Genomic DNA, 16,912 nt, shown 5'->3' on the forward strand with positions numbered 1-16,912 from the left:
AGACCACCTGCCACCCCATGTATTCAGGAAGGTTTCAGAACGAAATGAGGGGAAGAATAGAACACGTTTTTTTAAGTCTCATAAAATGCAATCTGAAAAGACTTAGAAAAAGAACATAAACTTCACCCATCATGTTTTCTATGACTAATATGATTGGCAGAGAACTGAAGGCAGTCCAATGCTATTTTAGCATTTATCTATTTTATTTAGCTATTTATCTCTTACAGTTTCACAGGCATTGAGCCAGTTTTACTTTTGTTTGTCATCCAGCCCTACAGCACCTCTTAAAATTTAATTACTAGAGAGATCAGTGACTAAGCGATACCTGTGTACCACAGATTGCCCTAGTGCAAGAACTTTGGACATCTGCAAGATGACTTGAAACACCATTTTCCATTAGCACCTCAAGCTAGACAAAACTGAGGCCAAATAAACTTTACACATTTGTTTTGTGGGAAAGGACACGTTGCCATGAAAGTTTTTGCATTGAAAACAATGATAGAGAAACTGCTAGAAAAAAAAGTCTGAAAGTGAGATTATTGCCAAAGAAAATAAAAGATACAATTGTGAAAGAGCTGTCAAACAAAAAATGATTGAATATTATTCTAGGGAAGTAAGAGTTGATCCTTCCCATGCAGCTGTCCAGACAAATGTTTAACACTCTAAATTAATGACATAATATAATGCTTATTATTAATTATCTTAAATCATGCCATAATGAAACGTGTCCTCAAACAAGGCACAAGCTTTTTAAGAGTTTTTTCTTTGAGTGGAGGCAGTATTTCACAGAAACTCACCAAACAATGTTTACTATCAAAGCAAAAAACTATAAACAGCGAGTAACTACACAAACTTTAGTGTCACACAATAATTAGCAGCAAAGCTGCAAACAGATACACGAATAGTGATAACAGCTTAGTTAAACTGCCAAAAATAAATATCAACCCACCCACAGAAGAATAAAAACAGCGTGTTCAACGGCAAATTTTTCTGCCCTCGTTGGTATTTCCTCGCCAGATCTTTTTGCAGCAGCTGTTAATTTGTATTGTTCAAATTATTTCAGAGACCTCTCTCAAACAACCACCAGGGTGTTTGGTTTTTTTTAATCTCTCTACGAAACACCAGAATCAGAACAGAAATGTTCTGTTAACCAAGGAGAAACAGAACCCAAAAAGGTCCTCTTTAAAACTTAGCTTTCACTGTAGCTGTTGACAGTGCAAGTATTTTGCAGTGAATATGCAATGTGCATTCCTCAATGGCTTAAACTGCTGAGTTGTTTTAAATCCTCCACAGCATTTTGTTCATTCAGACCTTTCTTTGACTATCTTCAGCTTTTTCCTTTATTGCTTTTTTTTTAATGTCACTCATCTGCTTTTCATTAGAAAATAAAGTATGACTTCACCTCCTCAAAAACTCAATTCCAGATCAAAACAGTTTTGAGGAGAGGAAGGAAAAAAGCATTTGAACTAGCATATCTAGTCCTTAAAGCCTTTTTTCTGGGACATTTGCAGAGCTTTAATAAATCCATTGGAGAAAGCTAGGGATGACTTCTGCCTTACCAAGGCCTTCAGCATAATGACTGTCATTTTTATAGGCCCAGGGATCATGAACATTGCACCCTCATTAGTGGTTTTTAATAAAATTGGGTGAGTGCAATATAATAAAACACAACAACTACACAACTGTTGCCTGCACTCTCCCTCCAAAAAAAACCCCAACCACAAAAACAAACGGGCAGAAATTATGTACATTTTGCACTGCAAATGTAATATAATTGAAATATAAATGAATTATAATTTCAATCTGGTTTTGGGGTTTTTTTGCTTTTTTTTTTAATCCTTCCATGTTCAGTTGAGTGTTACAAGGCGGGAAATCAAACTGTCCAGTAGCCCTAGGCAGGGAAATCTACAGGACTGGGTAAACTAAAGTTACCATTTCCTTTAGAATACTGAATATATTGATATACACTGAATATAAATGGACAGTGAAAAAATACAGCACATTTTACATGCCTTGCTAGTATTTTCATTTAGAAAGGAAACACATGAATGTTACAACATTGCACATCTTACTTCCTTTTAAGTGGATTCCAGGTGTCCAAATAATAAAGAATAAATGAAGAATGTTACAGTAACTTATGGACTTAAACATTCCTCCCCTTTTCAGACAGTGAAATGAGCCTAAGAACATGGAAACTTCAAGCTAACTTAATTATAAAGTAAAATACCCAACAGTTTTAAGACTGAGTTTCAAATAGCTGTTGTATTGGACTTTTCTTTCCAACTCAAAATCATACAGGTTGTCCTGCTTGGTAACTGAGATGCAAAGCAGACTCAACACATTATACACACAAAACATTACAGATCTTTTTTATTTCCAGCAAGTATAATTACTCTAGAAAAAATACTCGTCCTCCCAACACAAAAGCCATGTAAAACACCCTATAAGCTTTTTCCTGCAAGCAACAAGCTCAAATGGATGATTTCAAAGAACTCCACACAAATGATAACAAATACATTGATGAATTTAAAATACATTTTTTTCCCACTCAAACGTCCAGTACCCAGCAACCAGACAGCTAGACACTGCTTGGAGAGCCACTCATACATATCAGGAAATTAGCTGACCCATTTATCTTTAAAAATACAAAAAAATCAGTTCAATGGGCAGCTCTAAGGACATGCTGTTCATTTACTGATCAATCCAATTATTTCATTCCATGTATTTTCCAGTTTTACTTAGAGAAGAAAATTAGGCTACCATATAAAGCTTTTATTAATAATAGACACCCTGTTTCTACCTTGTAAAGTTAATGGTAAATTTCCTATTTAATTTAATGGAAGATGCTTTAATTGGGCCTGTAAGACACTGTAAAACAGATCTGCCCCAATACAAAAATGATTACAAGAAAGTTTTAGATGTCTCGTATGTCTCCTATACACTTGTGCAGAAAATAATCTAAATACACATTTCAAGCTGAGCTTCAAGGAGCTCTATACAGAGCCCAGCAGTAACATGGTCAAGTCTGCCTCATCTTAATCTGCCTTGTAAAAATCCTTATGAAAAGGTGGTACAAGTTTACCTTATGAACTCATGTGTGGGAAAATTCCATAGAGGTCACTCAAGGATTATAAGGGGGAAGAAGTGCTTCTAGCAAGGGTCAGCAGATGGTCTGGAGCCTGGGACCCAGAGTTTACTCAGATCTGTGGCTCACCTGCTGCAGGTCTTTGGCCATGTCATCTCATCACAACCCTTCTCACTCTGTGTACTTTGTTTATCTAAAGCACAAAGTCTTTCTTCAAGGAGGTATTATTACCTGTTACTTGTGCAAATGCCTTAGGCTACTGGGTTATAATTATATTTATAAACACCCAGGCATTACCGTAAGATACATAAAATGAGAAATAAACAACTTTACAGAAAACTTAGTGTACTAAAATAGTACATATTTCACCTTGTTTGTAAAAAAAACTCCCAGGGAGACTGAAGAGAGAGTTGTATTTTCACATACTGTAAACCAATAGGGAAAAAAAACTGCAGAGGAGTTTACTTTCGACATCTTCATTAAATATATGTACGTGTGTAAGTCACACAGTGCTGCTTTTATATAAAGTGCTGCAAGTTCGCATGCCTAATGCTCAATTTCACACTGAACAAAAACAAAATGATGTATGCAGCCATTCATACGTGCACAGATATTGCAAGTGCCAAATACGAAATCCCTCACAGCACACAGTGCTACTGTGTACCCCCAAAAGTCAAGAAAACTGTGCCAACTTCTAATATCTTGTTTAGAATGCCACCCTCCTCCTTGAAACCTGGGCCTTTTAAGAAGGTTTTTTCTACTCAAAAGAACCTGTCCTGTCACTTCCATCCAGACTTTCTGTCACAGGGGAACAAGTCAAGTGGAGCAGCCCAACACCTACAACTCTCTTCTGCAGTTCTTTTATCAAGAAAAAGAAGCAAACCCCCATTTGTCTAGCCTTGGTAACAGCTGCGCAAACTTCAGTCTCGTTCTGCTCAGGATACATGCATGCTGAACATGTCTTTCCCAGCAGGCTTTGTCCATGTTTCCTATGAAGAAAAGGAGTAGCTTGTAAAAGGACCCCTCTTGAAGAAGGAGGTCCCTCACTTGGGGACCAAGCACCCTACTCCAGAGAAGTGCCTTTCACTCTCTTCTGTTCGATCTTTCTGCTATCACCAGTGAGACTCACCCTCTGCATGGTCACTGACCTCTCCACCTTCATCCCCAGTAAACAGATGCTCCTTGCCTCTGTTACTCTCAACATCTCTGAAATTAGGCTCCTAATAAATTCTGCATGCTGAATCTTGCAATGAAATTTATGTGGAAGAAGGTGACTGACACTAAGGACGCCATTACATATTTTAGCACTCCAACTTGTACAAGATCCAATATGGTCACTACTTGAATGAACACAGACATCCCCAGTGGAGATGGCATAAGTCTTTGCCTTCTCTTAACTGGCCTGCATTCACGCACAGAAACACAAAACAAATGGAAGAGAAGTTGCAACTCAAAGTAAGAAAAAGTTCAAAGTTACACTCTGCACTGCTACAGTTTCTGGTAAACCACTAATGTTACAAGCCAATAAATGTCATTCTGGAGCACCTGCCAGGTCTTCCAGAAGGAAAATAAAACATTCTTCCATCCTGCTGCATCCTTCCCCCTTTATCCCATAGGAGAAACTGTGTGGTTAGTTTACAGGGAGCTTCCCGTCTGCCCACCTGTTTCTGTTATGAGACCTGAAAGCAAGGTGCCTGCCACTGAATTACTGAAGAGAAGTCAAATACCAAAGGTAGAGTTTGCATTCTAATCTTAATACAAAACAGTGTTTAGTGCTGGCGCTGTGCCTACATCCTAGCAAGAGGAAGAGGCCCTGGTGTGCTCCCAGACATGGGTCCTGTTCCATTCATCACTGGAATGCCAATGGGACATGCATCCAGGACATGTCGTGGATGAGGGCCAGCAAGGACACCCCAGCAGAAGACTGACAATACAAGTGGTCCCCAATCTGCACTCCAGCACCAGAGTCCTGTGAGAGGAAAAGAGGGGCTGACAGCAGGCCACAGCGTGCCCTCCTCCCATCTGAAATGGTATGTGTCCCTGACAACAAGGCACTGTGACAGCACATATGTGAGGCCAGTGAGTCCCCAAAAAAGCAAAGGGTTTGGGAAGAGACAAGGCTGCCTGCACTTCCTTATAGCACAGCCACCTCTGTGGGGCAAAGCACTATAGGAGAAAGCTTTAATCCTCAAAAACATCATCTGGAGACACATCAGAGGAAGAAAAAATGCACCAATCAAGGAAGAAAAAAGCAATTCAAGCACACACTCATTTCTCTAGCAGTCCATGAAAAATTTACCCACTCCACAACCAGCTACGTTTAACAGCAAGTCTTAGTAACATTAAAATATAGGGGTGCAAAGGAGACTCAACACTGGGAAAGCTTCAATTCATGGCACCCAGTCTGCAATGAGGGCCACAAGGTTCAAGTACACAAACTGCTGACACCAGTGTAATCTTGCAATGTCCCAGCTATGTGCCAAAGCTGAAGCGTAGGTGGCTGCACATTTGGAAACAGCTAAGTAACTGCAATATGTGTAATTTGCCCTCCGAGGACAGCATTGTGGCATGCCTTCAGCATACAGTTAAAGCTCCTCACACCACCACAGGACTACAGAGCCATACAGTGATGTTTCCTCTTGTATGTTAGCATTTAGTTTGGCCTTTCACTTAACATCTGCATGCGGAAGAGAGAAAATAAGACGCACATTTCTCACAAACAGCTATTCTTCAACTCTGAAAGCATTACTAGAGGATTTGACATCAGCACTGCCAATCTCAACATGTCAGCACTCCTGTGCATCCAGGAATTGCCCTGACAGCAGCAGTGCAGTCCGTGTCCTGAGCTCCCTGGTCCTCTCCTGCACCCCGCACGTGCGCACAGGCGACAATGCCCGCGGTCACTGAGCTCCGGAGGCGGGAGCGACAGCTCTCACCGCGCTCTACAATAAACAGGCGAGTCCTGTTTCTCTCACCAAGAGAAAAATCGCAGGTGGACATAAAGTGCTTGTGGAGGGAAACCCAGGGCAGCTCTCCTGAATACGAGTGCCGGACAGACAACGGCGAAGAGACCCCCACTAGGGCAGGGTGAGGGTGGCCGGGGGAGCTCGCTCACCACACACCGGGCACCGGCCCGGCGCTACGTGACCGCCAGGGACACAACTTTCCCAAGCGCGGAGGCCGCGCCCCATGGCTCCTCTTCCAGAGCGGTGGCGATGGTGCCATTCTCGGATCGGGGCAGCGGCTCCGGCGGGGTCAACAGCTCTGCGATGCGGGGCCACAGCAGCCCCCGCCCGGGGCCGCCCGCCCCGGGTATGTCCCCGGTCCCCGCTCCCCGCCGAGGTGTTTACGGGCGGGTGCTGCGGCAGCCCTGTTAATTAACTCCGCGCTTACCGCCGGCCCGGGGGCTGCCCCGCCCGCCACCGCCTCCCTCGGAAGGACGGACAGACGGAGGGAGGGACAGGCAGACAGACAGACGGGCAGCAGGGAGTTGGCAGTACCCGCGTCGAGTGCGCGTGTGTTTTGTTTTTGCCACCGCCAGCCGGAAAGCTCCAGGGGGAGAAGGATCCGCCGGCACCGCCAGAGCCGCCACTTCCGCGGGCAGCGCCGGGCGGCAGCGGGGCCGCCTCCCGCGCCCGGCGCGGCGGGGCACGGCCCTTCCCCGCCACCTCCCTCCTTCCTCTCCCGTCAATCCCCACCCTCCGTGGGCGGGTGGGCGCCCGTGGCCGCCCGGCCGGGTACCTTGCAGGCGGAGTAGACGCCCAGCTTCTCCAGCTTTTTGGCCCGCGGCGCGGCGCGCAGCTGCGCCTTCTTCCCCGCGGTGCGCGCCGAGCCGGGCCCCCCGGAGCTCTCGGCGGCGCCGCGGACCGGCCCCCCGGCGGTCACCGCCGCGGCGGCCGGGGAGCCCTGCTGCGGCCCGCCCGCCGCCCCGGCCCCGGCGCCGCCAGGCTCCGCCATACCCGCGGCGCGGCGGCAGCCGCCCGTCCGGCCAGCCGGCGCGGTGCGGGGCGACCGGCCTTAGACCCTCCCCTTCGCCGCTCCGCCGCCGCCGGCTGCTCCCCGGGGGGGGCAGGAGGAGGGACCCGCCGCTCCGCGGGCGGCTCCTGCCCCGCCGGCGGCGGTGGCGGGGGGGCCGGCGCTCGCCTCCCGCCGCTGCGCACCGCAAGGGCGCGCCCGCCTCCCTGCGCGGGGGCTGCGCGGGGCGGGCGGCGCCCCCGCGGGAAGGGCGGCGGCGGCGGTACCCGCTGGGTGCGGGAGCCGCTACGGAGCCATCCTGGCCCTCCGGGAGGCTGCGCGCAAAGTTGCCCCAGAAGGAGGCGGCATCGCTGGCGGTGTCGAGCGGTCCCGAGCCCCGGTGAGCCCGTGGTGCAGCCGCCGCAGCCTCTGTGGCCCCTCGAAGTGCCGCTACTTTGTTTGGCTTAACCATTGCGTTTCCACATTGTGCACTTTGAGGCCGCCTTTAAAGGGTCCTTTTCTTTTTTTTTCCCCTCCCCAGATGATTTCTAATTCAATAGATAAACATGGCTCAGTTTGAAATACCGGATAATTCAAAAACTCTCTGCTCAGCTCCTCGTGTCATGGTTCTGGGGCTTGATTTTTTTTTTTAATTTTTTTTTCTTTGTATCCGGAAACAAGTGTTGACAGCAGGTCAGTTTATGTCTTCAAGTGATTACCTTTTAATTGAAAGGTAAAATTACGCAAATGATCCTGCCATAGAGACTGTACTCCATATACAAGAGCCAAGTGCATTGAGTTTAAGGCGGTTCTGCCCCGTTGCACGTATGTAAAAACGTGGTTGAGCCGTGAGAAACCACAAATGGCAATTCTGTAGAACAGCATCGCGGTTTAAAAGGTTGGGATTGAGGCTGGGCGCTTGCGTAGGATCTACGGCTCTTTGATGTGTAAACCTAAAGTAGTAGCATGAGTTTGGAAGGGAATCTCAGCGTAGAGACCTCTCGCAGGCACAGGGCCTTGCCACCTTGCATGGGGCAAGCAAAGATGACTCCAGACTTGAGCGAAGTTAGTTGTAGCATTTAAAGGTGGAGGGGGTGCGGGGTTGTGACAAAACCCTTTCCCTGACGTCTCCTTCTTCCTTCCTCTTCTCAGCTTCTGGAGATAGGTTTATACGGCGAGTTTGCACTTTCATTAAACGATAGGAAAAAAATGGAGTGAAGTGCTACAATATTTCATGAAATGGGGGGGGGGGGGAGTTCTGTTGTTTTCCTTTATTTACTTATTTAATATTTTTATTTTGCTGAGGTCCTAAAATCAACAGCGTTGATGCGGGTGGGAGTCGGGACCTGCTCGCCGGCCTCCACTACGGGCTCCTTGGAGCCGGGGTACCCCGGGGAGCCCTCGGCAGAGGTCGAGACTGGCTTCGGGCTTCCCAGCAGCTGTGACAGCGACCCGTAAGATGGCTGCTGCCATCCCCGCTGCTTTAAGACGGACTGTTTAAGGTGGAGGAGCCGCTGCCCTTGGCGGTTACTGCCCCAAGCTTGACAGCAAATCAAGCGTGATAAAAAAAAATCCAGTTTCTCTGAAATTTAAGAATTATCCTTGTAATTTTTTTAAGTGTCCGAATCATGTTTTAAAAGAAAAAATAGCCGCTGTATGGTAGCAGCTACCTAAGAAGTTCTTTGCATTTTTTTATGCAGCTCGGGTTTCTACTTTCGGAATTGAAAATGAAACTGTTCTGCTTAGTTTCACTTTCAGCTTTCCCACGACTCCTCCTCGGCAGCAAATGTTATGAGCGAAGAGCGCATCTGTAACAACACTCTAGCTCCGATGGACCACTTAATACCCACGCCTGAACATACACTCCTGGTTTTTCTGGGAGTTGCTGTAGCTTTTAAATCCTCTCTGACGTTTTTTGTTTGTTTATTTGTTTTCCCTCCAAAATTATCAGCTTCTCCTTTAACCAGTTAATTAATTATATTTAACCCAGCATTAAGTTTGCACACTTGCATATAATAAATTATAAATTTTGATACTGAAAATACCTTTACTGTTTTCACACAGGTGAGTAACTCCACTGATGTTCATTAAGGCAACTTGCAGGCATTTATGTCTGAAGCTACACAGGTGAATAACCTTATTCTTTCACCTCATTCATTCTTCAGGGTCCTTAAAAGCCTGAAAACTTATTGCTTCCATTAAAGTAGAATTAAATGTGAAAGTTGTTAGGAAGCAGGTAGTGACTTTGGTTTAAATGCCTGAATGTGTCTTTACATTTTATGGTGTGTTTATGAGGGTCTAATGGGAAAAACACTGCCATAATGCACACAGTAAGGCACTGGTTGGTATAAAGGCAAAAAAATACTTTTTCTGCAGTTCCTTCTTGAATCCTCCAGAGCATGGCTGTGTCTTTTTTTTCCATTATACCTTGTTGCTCACCAGATAACCAGAACAGTAAGTCTACCAGTCTGTGACTACACGTACAGTTACTATAGTAACATTTATAAACACTAATGTCACTACACATGCAGAACTGCTGCCTGCTAGGAGCAGCTGAGAAAGAAATCACTCGTTAGCTGCATATAGGTAAATATTTTTCTTTTTTTTAACTTTAAACCTAATTTAAATCATTGCTCACATTCTAACTTTGTGCAAATATATTTTTAAAGAAAAAAAGCTTGACTTTGTCTTAAACTGCTCCAGTGAAAGGTAAAATGTTGCATTCACAATTTTGGCAAGAATAAGGAGTGAAAAGACCATTTGCTGTCTGGAAATGTGGGACTATAACTTGGGTTATGTTGACTTGTGGTGGCTCCAGTGAATGCAATTAGGTCACAACAGGTTGCACTACAGTAGGAAAAAAAAACAAAACAACAAACAAAAAAGCCTATGCTTTGACATATGAGTGGACACATGTCATTGTTGATTGCATATCCAAGCTGGCTTTTTCTGTTGGCTGAATTCGCCAGCAGAGCACATACTAATTTTCTAATTATAATACGTGCATAAATCTGAGCACCATACAATTCCTCTGTTGGTTGCTTTTTATCATTTAACATGCACTATGAAGATATTAAATTAGATTAAAACTCAGAGCATTGTCTGAAAAGCCCTTGCCATCTTTTTCACTTTTTGTCCTTTGGGGTACATCAGTGGGTTTGCACAAGTTGAGCTGACTCTGAAACCTGCATTAGGAAGTCCTGGTGGGAGCGGGTGATCCTGGCTGCCTTTGGCCTGCCTGTGTTGCTCAGCCCGCAAACTCAGGTGAGTAGCTGGGTGACGTCAGGAAGACAACTCATCTACATCAAATTAAGTAAACCAGGAGCTGGGTGAGACACAAGTCCCAGCTCTTGTGGGTTTCAGGTCTCTCTCAGGTTACTGATAGCCCCGAGGAGGTGCCTGCTCAGAGCCCTTGCTCCCAGCAGGTCACAGGTGCATCTCATGTTTGTTGCTCCCGCACAAATTCCCTGTGAACACCTGACAGGCTTAAATGCAAGAGTATGTGTGTTATTATTATTCCATCAAAGGTTGCATTCTTGAGTCACAAAAGAGAAATTAAAATGCTGGTTAGGGTGTACCAGACTCCTGGTTATTACCTAGTTGTCATTTAGGGCTTTTGGGGCCTATCTTGCTCATATAAATAAAAAAAATTACTCAACTAATAGCAGCCTAATGCGGAATGCTACCTCTCTGACAGGGACCACCCAGCCTGCAGCCGAGCTCTGGGAGCCCACCTCTACCCCTCTTCCCTGCCTCTCAGCCTGGTCAGATCCAGTGTGCCCAACCCAGCCTTGTCTCCCTTTTTATTCAAGATGGGTCTCTCTTCCAGTGCTCCCACCTGCTTTTACTCTTGCCATTCAATGCAAAGTGCATCTCTTTCTCCTCCAGGGAATTTCTATGAGAAAAAAATCCTATTGTGTCCTTTCATTAGCGCATTCCTTATGGGTGAAGTGACCTCCCTCTTGGCCACCACGCGTTCAGGACTGCTATCAATATCTTATGAGTCACTGGTAGTATTAACAGTGCAAAGGTTTTGTTCATTATGCTGTCTCTAGCACCTCATCTGCTTCCCATGACGCTAACATGTGACTTTAATAATGCAGATGGCAGACCTTCCCATTAGGCTTTTGTCTGTCATAGGAAACTTCACACCCCAATTACCCAGTTTTTAAAGGAAAAAAAGAGGGAAAATAAATGGAAAAAATGTCATTGCAACACTCAGGGCTGTTTCAGTCACACAAACTTCTTGTTAGTAATGGAGCATTTAGCAGTTTTTATATGCTTCTTACACAGAAGATGCTCTTCTTGACTGCAGTCAGAGTTTTGGTTTAGCACAAACCAGGTGAGAAAACCGAAGGCTGGAATCATGCAGCACAGGACAGTCACTTGTGCCTTTGCTCAGTGTGAATTGTGCGTGTCAAGTTCAGAAGCTGTTTGTTAAAGTTATTTAGCTATCAGCAGTTACTACATAGGCTAACACTGTTATTTCATGGTACTGAGAGCTCTGGATTGCTTCATACAAACATGGGATATACTATCTATTTTTTCCTTACCTTCTCTTTCTTCTGACTCCCCACAATTCTTTTGTCGATTCCTTTCTCTAACATATTTTTCTGTTCTTCCTTCTTCTTTATTTGTGGTAGAGATCTCCACAATTCTCTGGGACCCCACTTGGCATACTTTGACTGCCTGTGCTCTGACAGTTTTGCAAACCACCCCATTCCTATGTAGGGCAGGTCATTTGCTGCTGGAAGCCTGACAGACCACCAGGAGACTGGCACAGGCTCTGCTGGCAGAGGTGAGAGGGAAGGGACCTCCTTTTTGCTACCTGCACCCGAGTAGCTGCCAGCCAGCACCCTTAATATGATACCAATTTAGATAACAAAACTCTGCATAGAAAATTCATATTATTTCTATAAGATGAAGTTACAGTGGCCTAAGAACATCTAACTGTGCAAACCCAGTCATGGGCCTTCCCTATATCAGTGTGCAAGGGCACTGGAAACCCTAGGAACTGGGAACACAGCCTCAAGCTCCACAGCTTGGCCAAGCAGAAGAAATTAAACAGTTTAAAAATCTCCATTTAGATCAAATGTAATAGTGCTGTGTACAGCTGAAAAAAATAGAGGAACCCCAAGAATACGGCAGCAACCCCAGATGTGGGTTTGTGAGGTGAGGGAGACAGGATGACACTGGGAATGCAGAAGGCACAGTTACATTGTCTTCACCCGTGTTCCACTTTCTGCCACAGCTTTCTCTTTGAGTATCTCCAAAACCTCATGTACCTCCCCTCCCATGGCAAGGCCAGCAGGCTTGTCATCCCCGCTCAATGCTTCACTGCCTCTCTGCCTAACACAGGCACTTGGTGGGCTGCAAACTATTACCTTTGCCCCACCAAGACTAACCCATCTACAAGGAAGAGCTGCTAAATATCTGGAGTGTAAACAGAACTAGGTTTGCAATTGTTTTGCTACTCCCATTTCCCAGTCTGATGCTTCCTCCCAGCTGAGAAGCTGCATCTCTGCCCAAGCGGACAGCGTCACAAATTATAACTCTTGTCCAAGAAGACCTAATGATGGGGACTCTTATTTTATAGGATGACACAAAACCAGTGGGCCTGGAATCCCAAGATTATAGTTTTGGACAACACTTAGGAAGATAAATAAGGAGACTAATTATCTTAATTTATTCCATAATTATTTTAATTATTAATCACTTCCTTCTTTCTTGCCTATCATCAGGTCTAGAGGCAGGACTGTTCCCAAGTCCTGAATGCAGGCTCTGCCCGTGGCATGCTCCTGTGACTCACCAGGTTAGTCTTTATCTCTTCCCACACCTTTCATAACTAGATTTTCTTGAAACTGCATTGTTGCTTCTGGGGATGCAGTAAGTAGGCCATACTATGCATATCGAAGTTGACTCACTTGGGAGAAGATGTCTTGTTCCTTCGGCACGATTCCCACTGCAGATGGTTTTAGAGAACAAGAGGGCCAGGTCTTCTAAAAGTAGTGAAAGGTATAGGGCATGGCTGCTGAGTTAGCAAGTGAGTTCATCTTTTCAGGTGAAGAGTTTTTCAGAGGCCTTATATGAGTTTAAGAAAGGCTACATAAGGGTTTTCACATAAGATATTGGCTCTTTGCTGCTTCAGCCAAAGGTATCCACATAAAGCTGGGACCTGCTAAGGCAGCACCTGCAAAGCAGAGGCTGGCTCTGACTGTGCCACTGGGCATGCACTGCACAGCACAGCCAGGCTGCACCAGGCAAATGCTACCGCCTTACACAGTGACTCCTTGGCAGGTGCTGATGGTGTCAGGCATGCTGCAGCTCACAGAGAGACAGTCCTGGCAATGCTAGGAGTCCCCATCATGGTTTCTGTAAGTGGGTGTGATGCTTTTGCAAGCAGTTTTCCGGGGAGGTGCCACTGCCAAATTGTGTGACAGGGCAGAGGGAAGGGAGGTCAGTAAGAGGAGAGGAATTGGGCTGAACAGCTGGAGGCTACGAACCCATATCCTGGCATCACAGGCACATGGGGAAAACAGGACTGAAAAGGAAGCACTGGCTGAGGCATGAGCAAGAAGTAAAGCAGGGAAGAAGGAAAAGACAGGCAAAGAAGCTGATGCTCATTCAGCAGGGATTTGCAGGAGCGAGGCCTGTTTATACGTACGAGTTGATAATACCGTGATTAGAAACTCGGGAGACTGTGACCTTCATTTATATCACACAGCCCTTCTCTGCCTCTTCCTGTCACCCACAGGCAGGCTGGCAGGCAGGCATCTTTCTAGTGCTGGTTTCAGCATCAGTAACAGGCACCATTTTCTAAGACCACAAATATGTAGCAAATAACAAAACCCACAAAACTCACAGAGGAAGGAGTTCACAACTAGAGATTGGGCAAGTTAAGTTCTGATGGTGCCAAAGGTAAGTGAGAAAGAAGCACTCTCTGGGTAGAGATAGGAATGATGTGTTAGAGAGAGATAACTGCATATGGGACTCTCCTGTTTGGATACAAATCAGATCCTGGATCCTCAAAGCTCAGAGACATATTCCATCTTCACTAATTAAAAAATGAGATCGTAGTGCCAAACTGCAGAAGCAGAAAATAATCTTGCCTTACCATATTAACAGCAAGCAGCTCCAAGTGTCGTAGTTAGAAAGGTTTTCCAGAAATATGAGATTTACTGGGACAACGGTATCCTCTGCCGTGTAAGCCTCGTGCTCTGCTTCCATTCTGCCCCTGTTATAGACAGGCCAACGTATGACAGAGGTGGAGCAGCCTTCCTTTCCGAGTAGCAGGATTAAGCACTGACCAAGAGACTCTTTGTTACGACACAAAGAGTACATACAATTTTTTGCCCTTGAAAATATGTACAGTCTCAAACTGTGGTTTGCTCCCCATTCTTCTACATCTAATTTCTTTTTATCTGCTTCTATTTTCACCTCAGAACATTAAACTGTGTTGGATTTTGGCTCCCTAAATAGGCACAGGGAAACTGCAGTGAGCTAGAAAGCTGAATTTTATCTTTCACTCTCTGAGGCTAGAATGCTTTAGCTTCGTGTATTGTGCTTTCAATAACTCACTGTTATCCTTTAACCTGACAGCAAAAAACCTCTGAGTCTGTATCTGTTCCTAATGGGGGAAATGCAAGGAGAGAAGGAAACACAGACTAATCTTTTTACTTCATAAGAGATCAACAAAGGAAATGTTTCATTTTTTATTCTACTTTTACAAGGTTTTCAGCTATTAACATAAGCAATTTATGCATAGTATAAAAAAGTATCGAGGTTGCCCTTTTAATAATTATAAGCAGATTTATTACAACTGAAGACTTGTAGCATATCTTGTTACATGAATTATTATGTATATTATCCTGGTTATTTACACATTGTAATTAACTGAGACTGTTTTGAGGCTTTGAAATTTGTGATTTGCTAGCACTTACACCATTTACGGAGATACAAACATCTATAAAATGTGTGGGAGTGTTAAGAATTAAGTTTACTAAGGTCAAACTATCATTTTGCTCTCTCTAATCCAAGGGGGTTTTATATACACTAAATGTAAAATGGAATCACATTTAAAAGACAAAAAACCAGCTTACCAAACTTTCTATATATATTAGTCCCAATTTTTCTCAGGCCTGAATGGATCATCATAATGACAGCAGTGAAAAGGCTTTTGCTGCCTCCCAGTCTCAAATTCAAACTATGCAGAATAAAGGAAAAAGAGTTCTGCACAAGCCTATCTTCTGCTGCTGTTTTAACCATGTCCCTCCTTATCTTGTCCTGCTGAAACGGTGCAGCACTTTTAAAGGAGGCTGATGCTCACCTCTTGTTGAGAGACGGACTTTTCCATAAAGTTGTCCTACAGCAGACTGAGAGCCATAGCCACCAGCAAGCCACCTCTGCAATGATAAAGTATACTGCAGTCATGAGGGGCTTTTAAGTGGCTCTGCTAATACTGTTCACCCTCTATGGAAGAGATTTTCCTTTTAAAATGTTATAATTGATCTACCTCCGCTGATCAGAGGCACTTGATTCTTTAAGATGTTGGAGGAGGCGTTGGAGGAGGTTGGGGCTTTGACTACCATGAAATTTTATCAAACAAATGTCATCACAGGAAAGAGTGCACATGTTGAAACACAAACTGCAGAAATGCTTACAATACCCAGGCACTGAACAGAATTAGTGAGACAGAGGAAAATGTACTTCCTAGCTGAAATCCTGGAAGAGACAATAGCTGCAAAATAGTTATTCAGGTGTGGCTGTATGAAGTGCTAAGAGAGAACCCTGGTAAATGGATGAGGTTAAAGTAGGATGAAATTACGAAAGGCTGCTCTTGTAACATGGCTGTGACAAATTTCTGCTGCTTAACTACTGTTATTTGCCCTGGCAAATATTAACTTAACAAAGATTAACTGAAACAAAAATCTCAGATGAAAGAATACAAAAACCTATGGATTTTTGTCTGATATTTCTCATATATACGCACAAATACTTAATCCTAAAAAAAATAAACTTAACTTGAATGTAAACACTATATTTTCATACTTAGTAGATAGATGATATATAGGCTGGCAAGCTGAGCTGCTCACATGGTGTCAGGACTTTGTGTTGTTATGGTGTCTGTACATGTATGTCACATGCTGTTTTAGAGTGAGAGCATATAATGCAAGAAGCAGCTCATATTAGAATTTTCCAAGCCTGAAGCAGAATAATTTGAAAAAAATCCTAGATAATATAGTTCAGCTGTTTCTGAGAATATGATTTGGAAAATATGTTGTTCTGCTTGTATTAAACCAGAATCTTGATTACTTTCTAGAGAATGTCCAAGATCATCAGGTTTTAAACTACAGATTGGCAATTTGGCTGAAATGGCATCAGCAGTGCATCTTTTGTCACTCTTATCAATTTACCCAAATCAGAACAAGTTAAAATATTTAAAAAGCAGCATCAGTTTGCCCATGCCAAGTAGAGACATGCCAGTGTGCAGGTGCTGAATTTGGGCAGTCCCCTCTGCACCAGTTGGCCTCTATCAGGAAGCACCTCACTAGGAGTTACTCTTATAGCTCTGACTCCTGGGGTTGCAGCACCAGGTGCCAGACAGAGGAATAGTGAGACAGCATCAAAGATGTAGAGTGAGGTGAAGGAGACTGAGCTGATGAGGGAGATTGGAGCAAGGAGCTTAAATTTAAAAAACAGAGGTGCATAGGGATAGGAAGAATGTACGAGCTTCGGCTGGAAAATGGGCAGACAGGCTTGTGCTGATTAGACCCTTGTGCTGATTAGGTCCTTGCAGTACCTAAATTCCAGATTCCTAAATTTTCTGACACAGATAAGCAGAAGATTATTCATTTGAATTCCACTCCCACTTAA

General features: G+C 44.4%; 1 protein-coding gene across 3 annotated transcripts in view; it reads right to left on the bottom strand.

The window, feature by feature from the left end:
• The window catches only part of KAT2B (lysine acetyltransferase 2B), a 40,300-nt gene extending 33,243 nt beyond the window's left edge, over positions 1-7,057 (bottom strand). For all 3 annotated transcript variants that reach the window (XR_007907840.1, XM_051808373.1, XM_051808372.1), the window contains exon 1: positions 6,827-7,057. Coding sequence is in view for 2 of the 3 variants with exons in the window: in XM_051808373.1 (XP_051664333.1) it covers positions 6,827-7,042 (216 nt within the window). In the remaining variant the exon portion in view is untranslated. The remainder of the gene's footprint in view (positions 1-6,826) is intronic.
• Positions 7,058-16,912: the final 9,855 nt, after the last annotated feature.

This window comes from Manacus candei, unplaced genomic scaffold, assembly GCF_025592945.1.
Source record: "Manacus candei isolate 608988 ecotype Guabito, Panama unplaced genomic scaffold, ASM2559294v1 h1tg000072l, whole genome shotgun sequence".
Taxonomy (NCBI): domain Eukaryota; kingdom Metazoa; phylum Chordata; class Aves; order Passeriformes; family Pipridae; genus Manacus; species Manacus candei.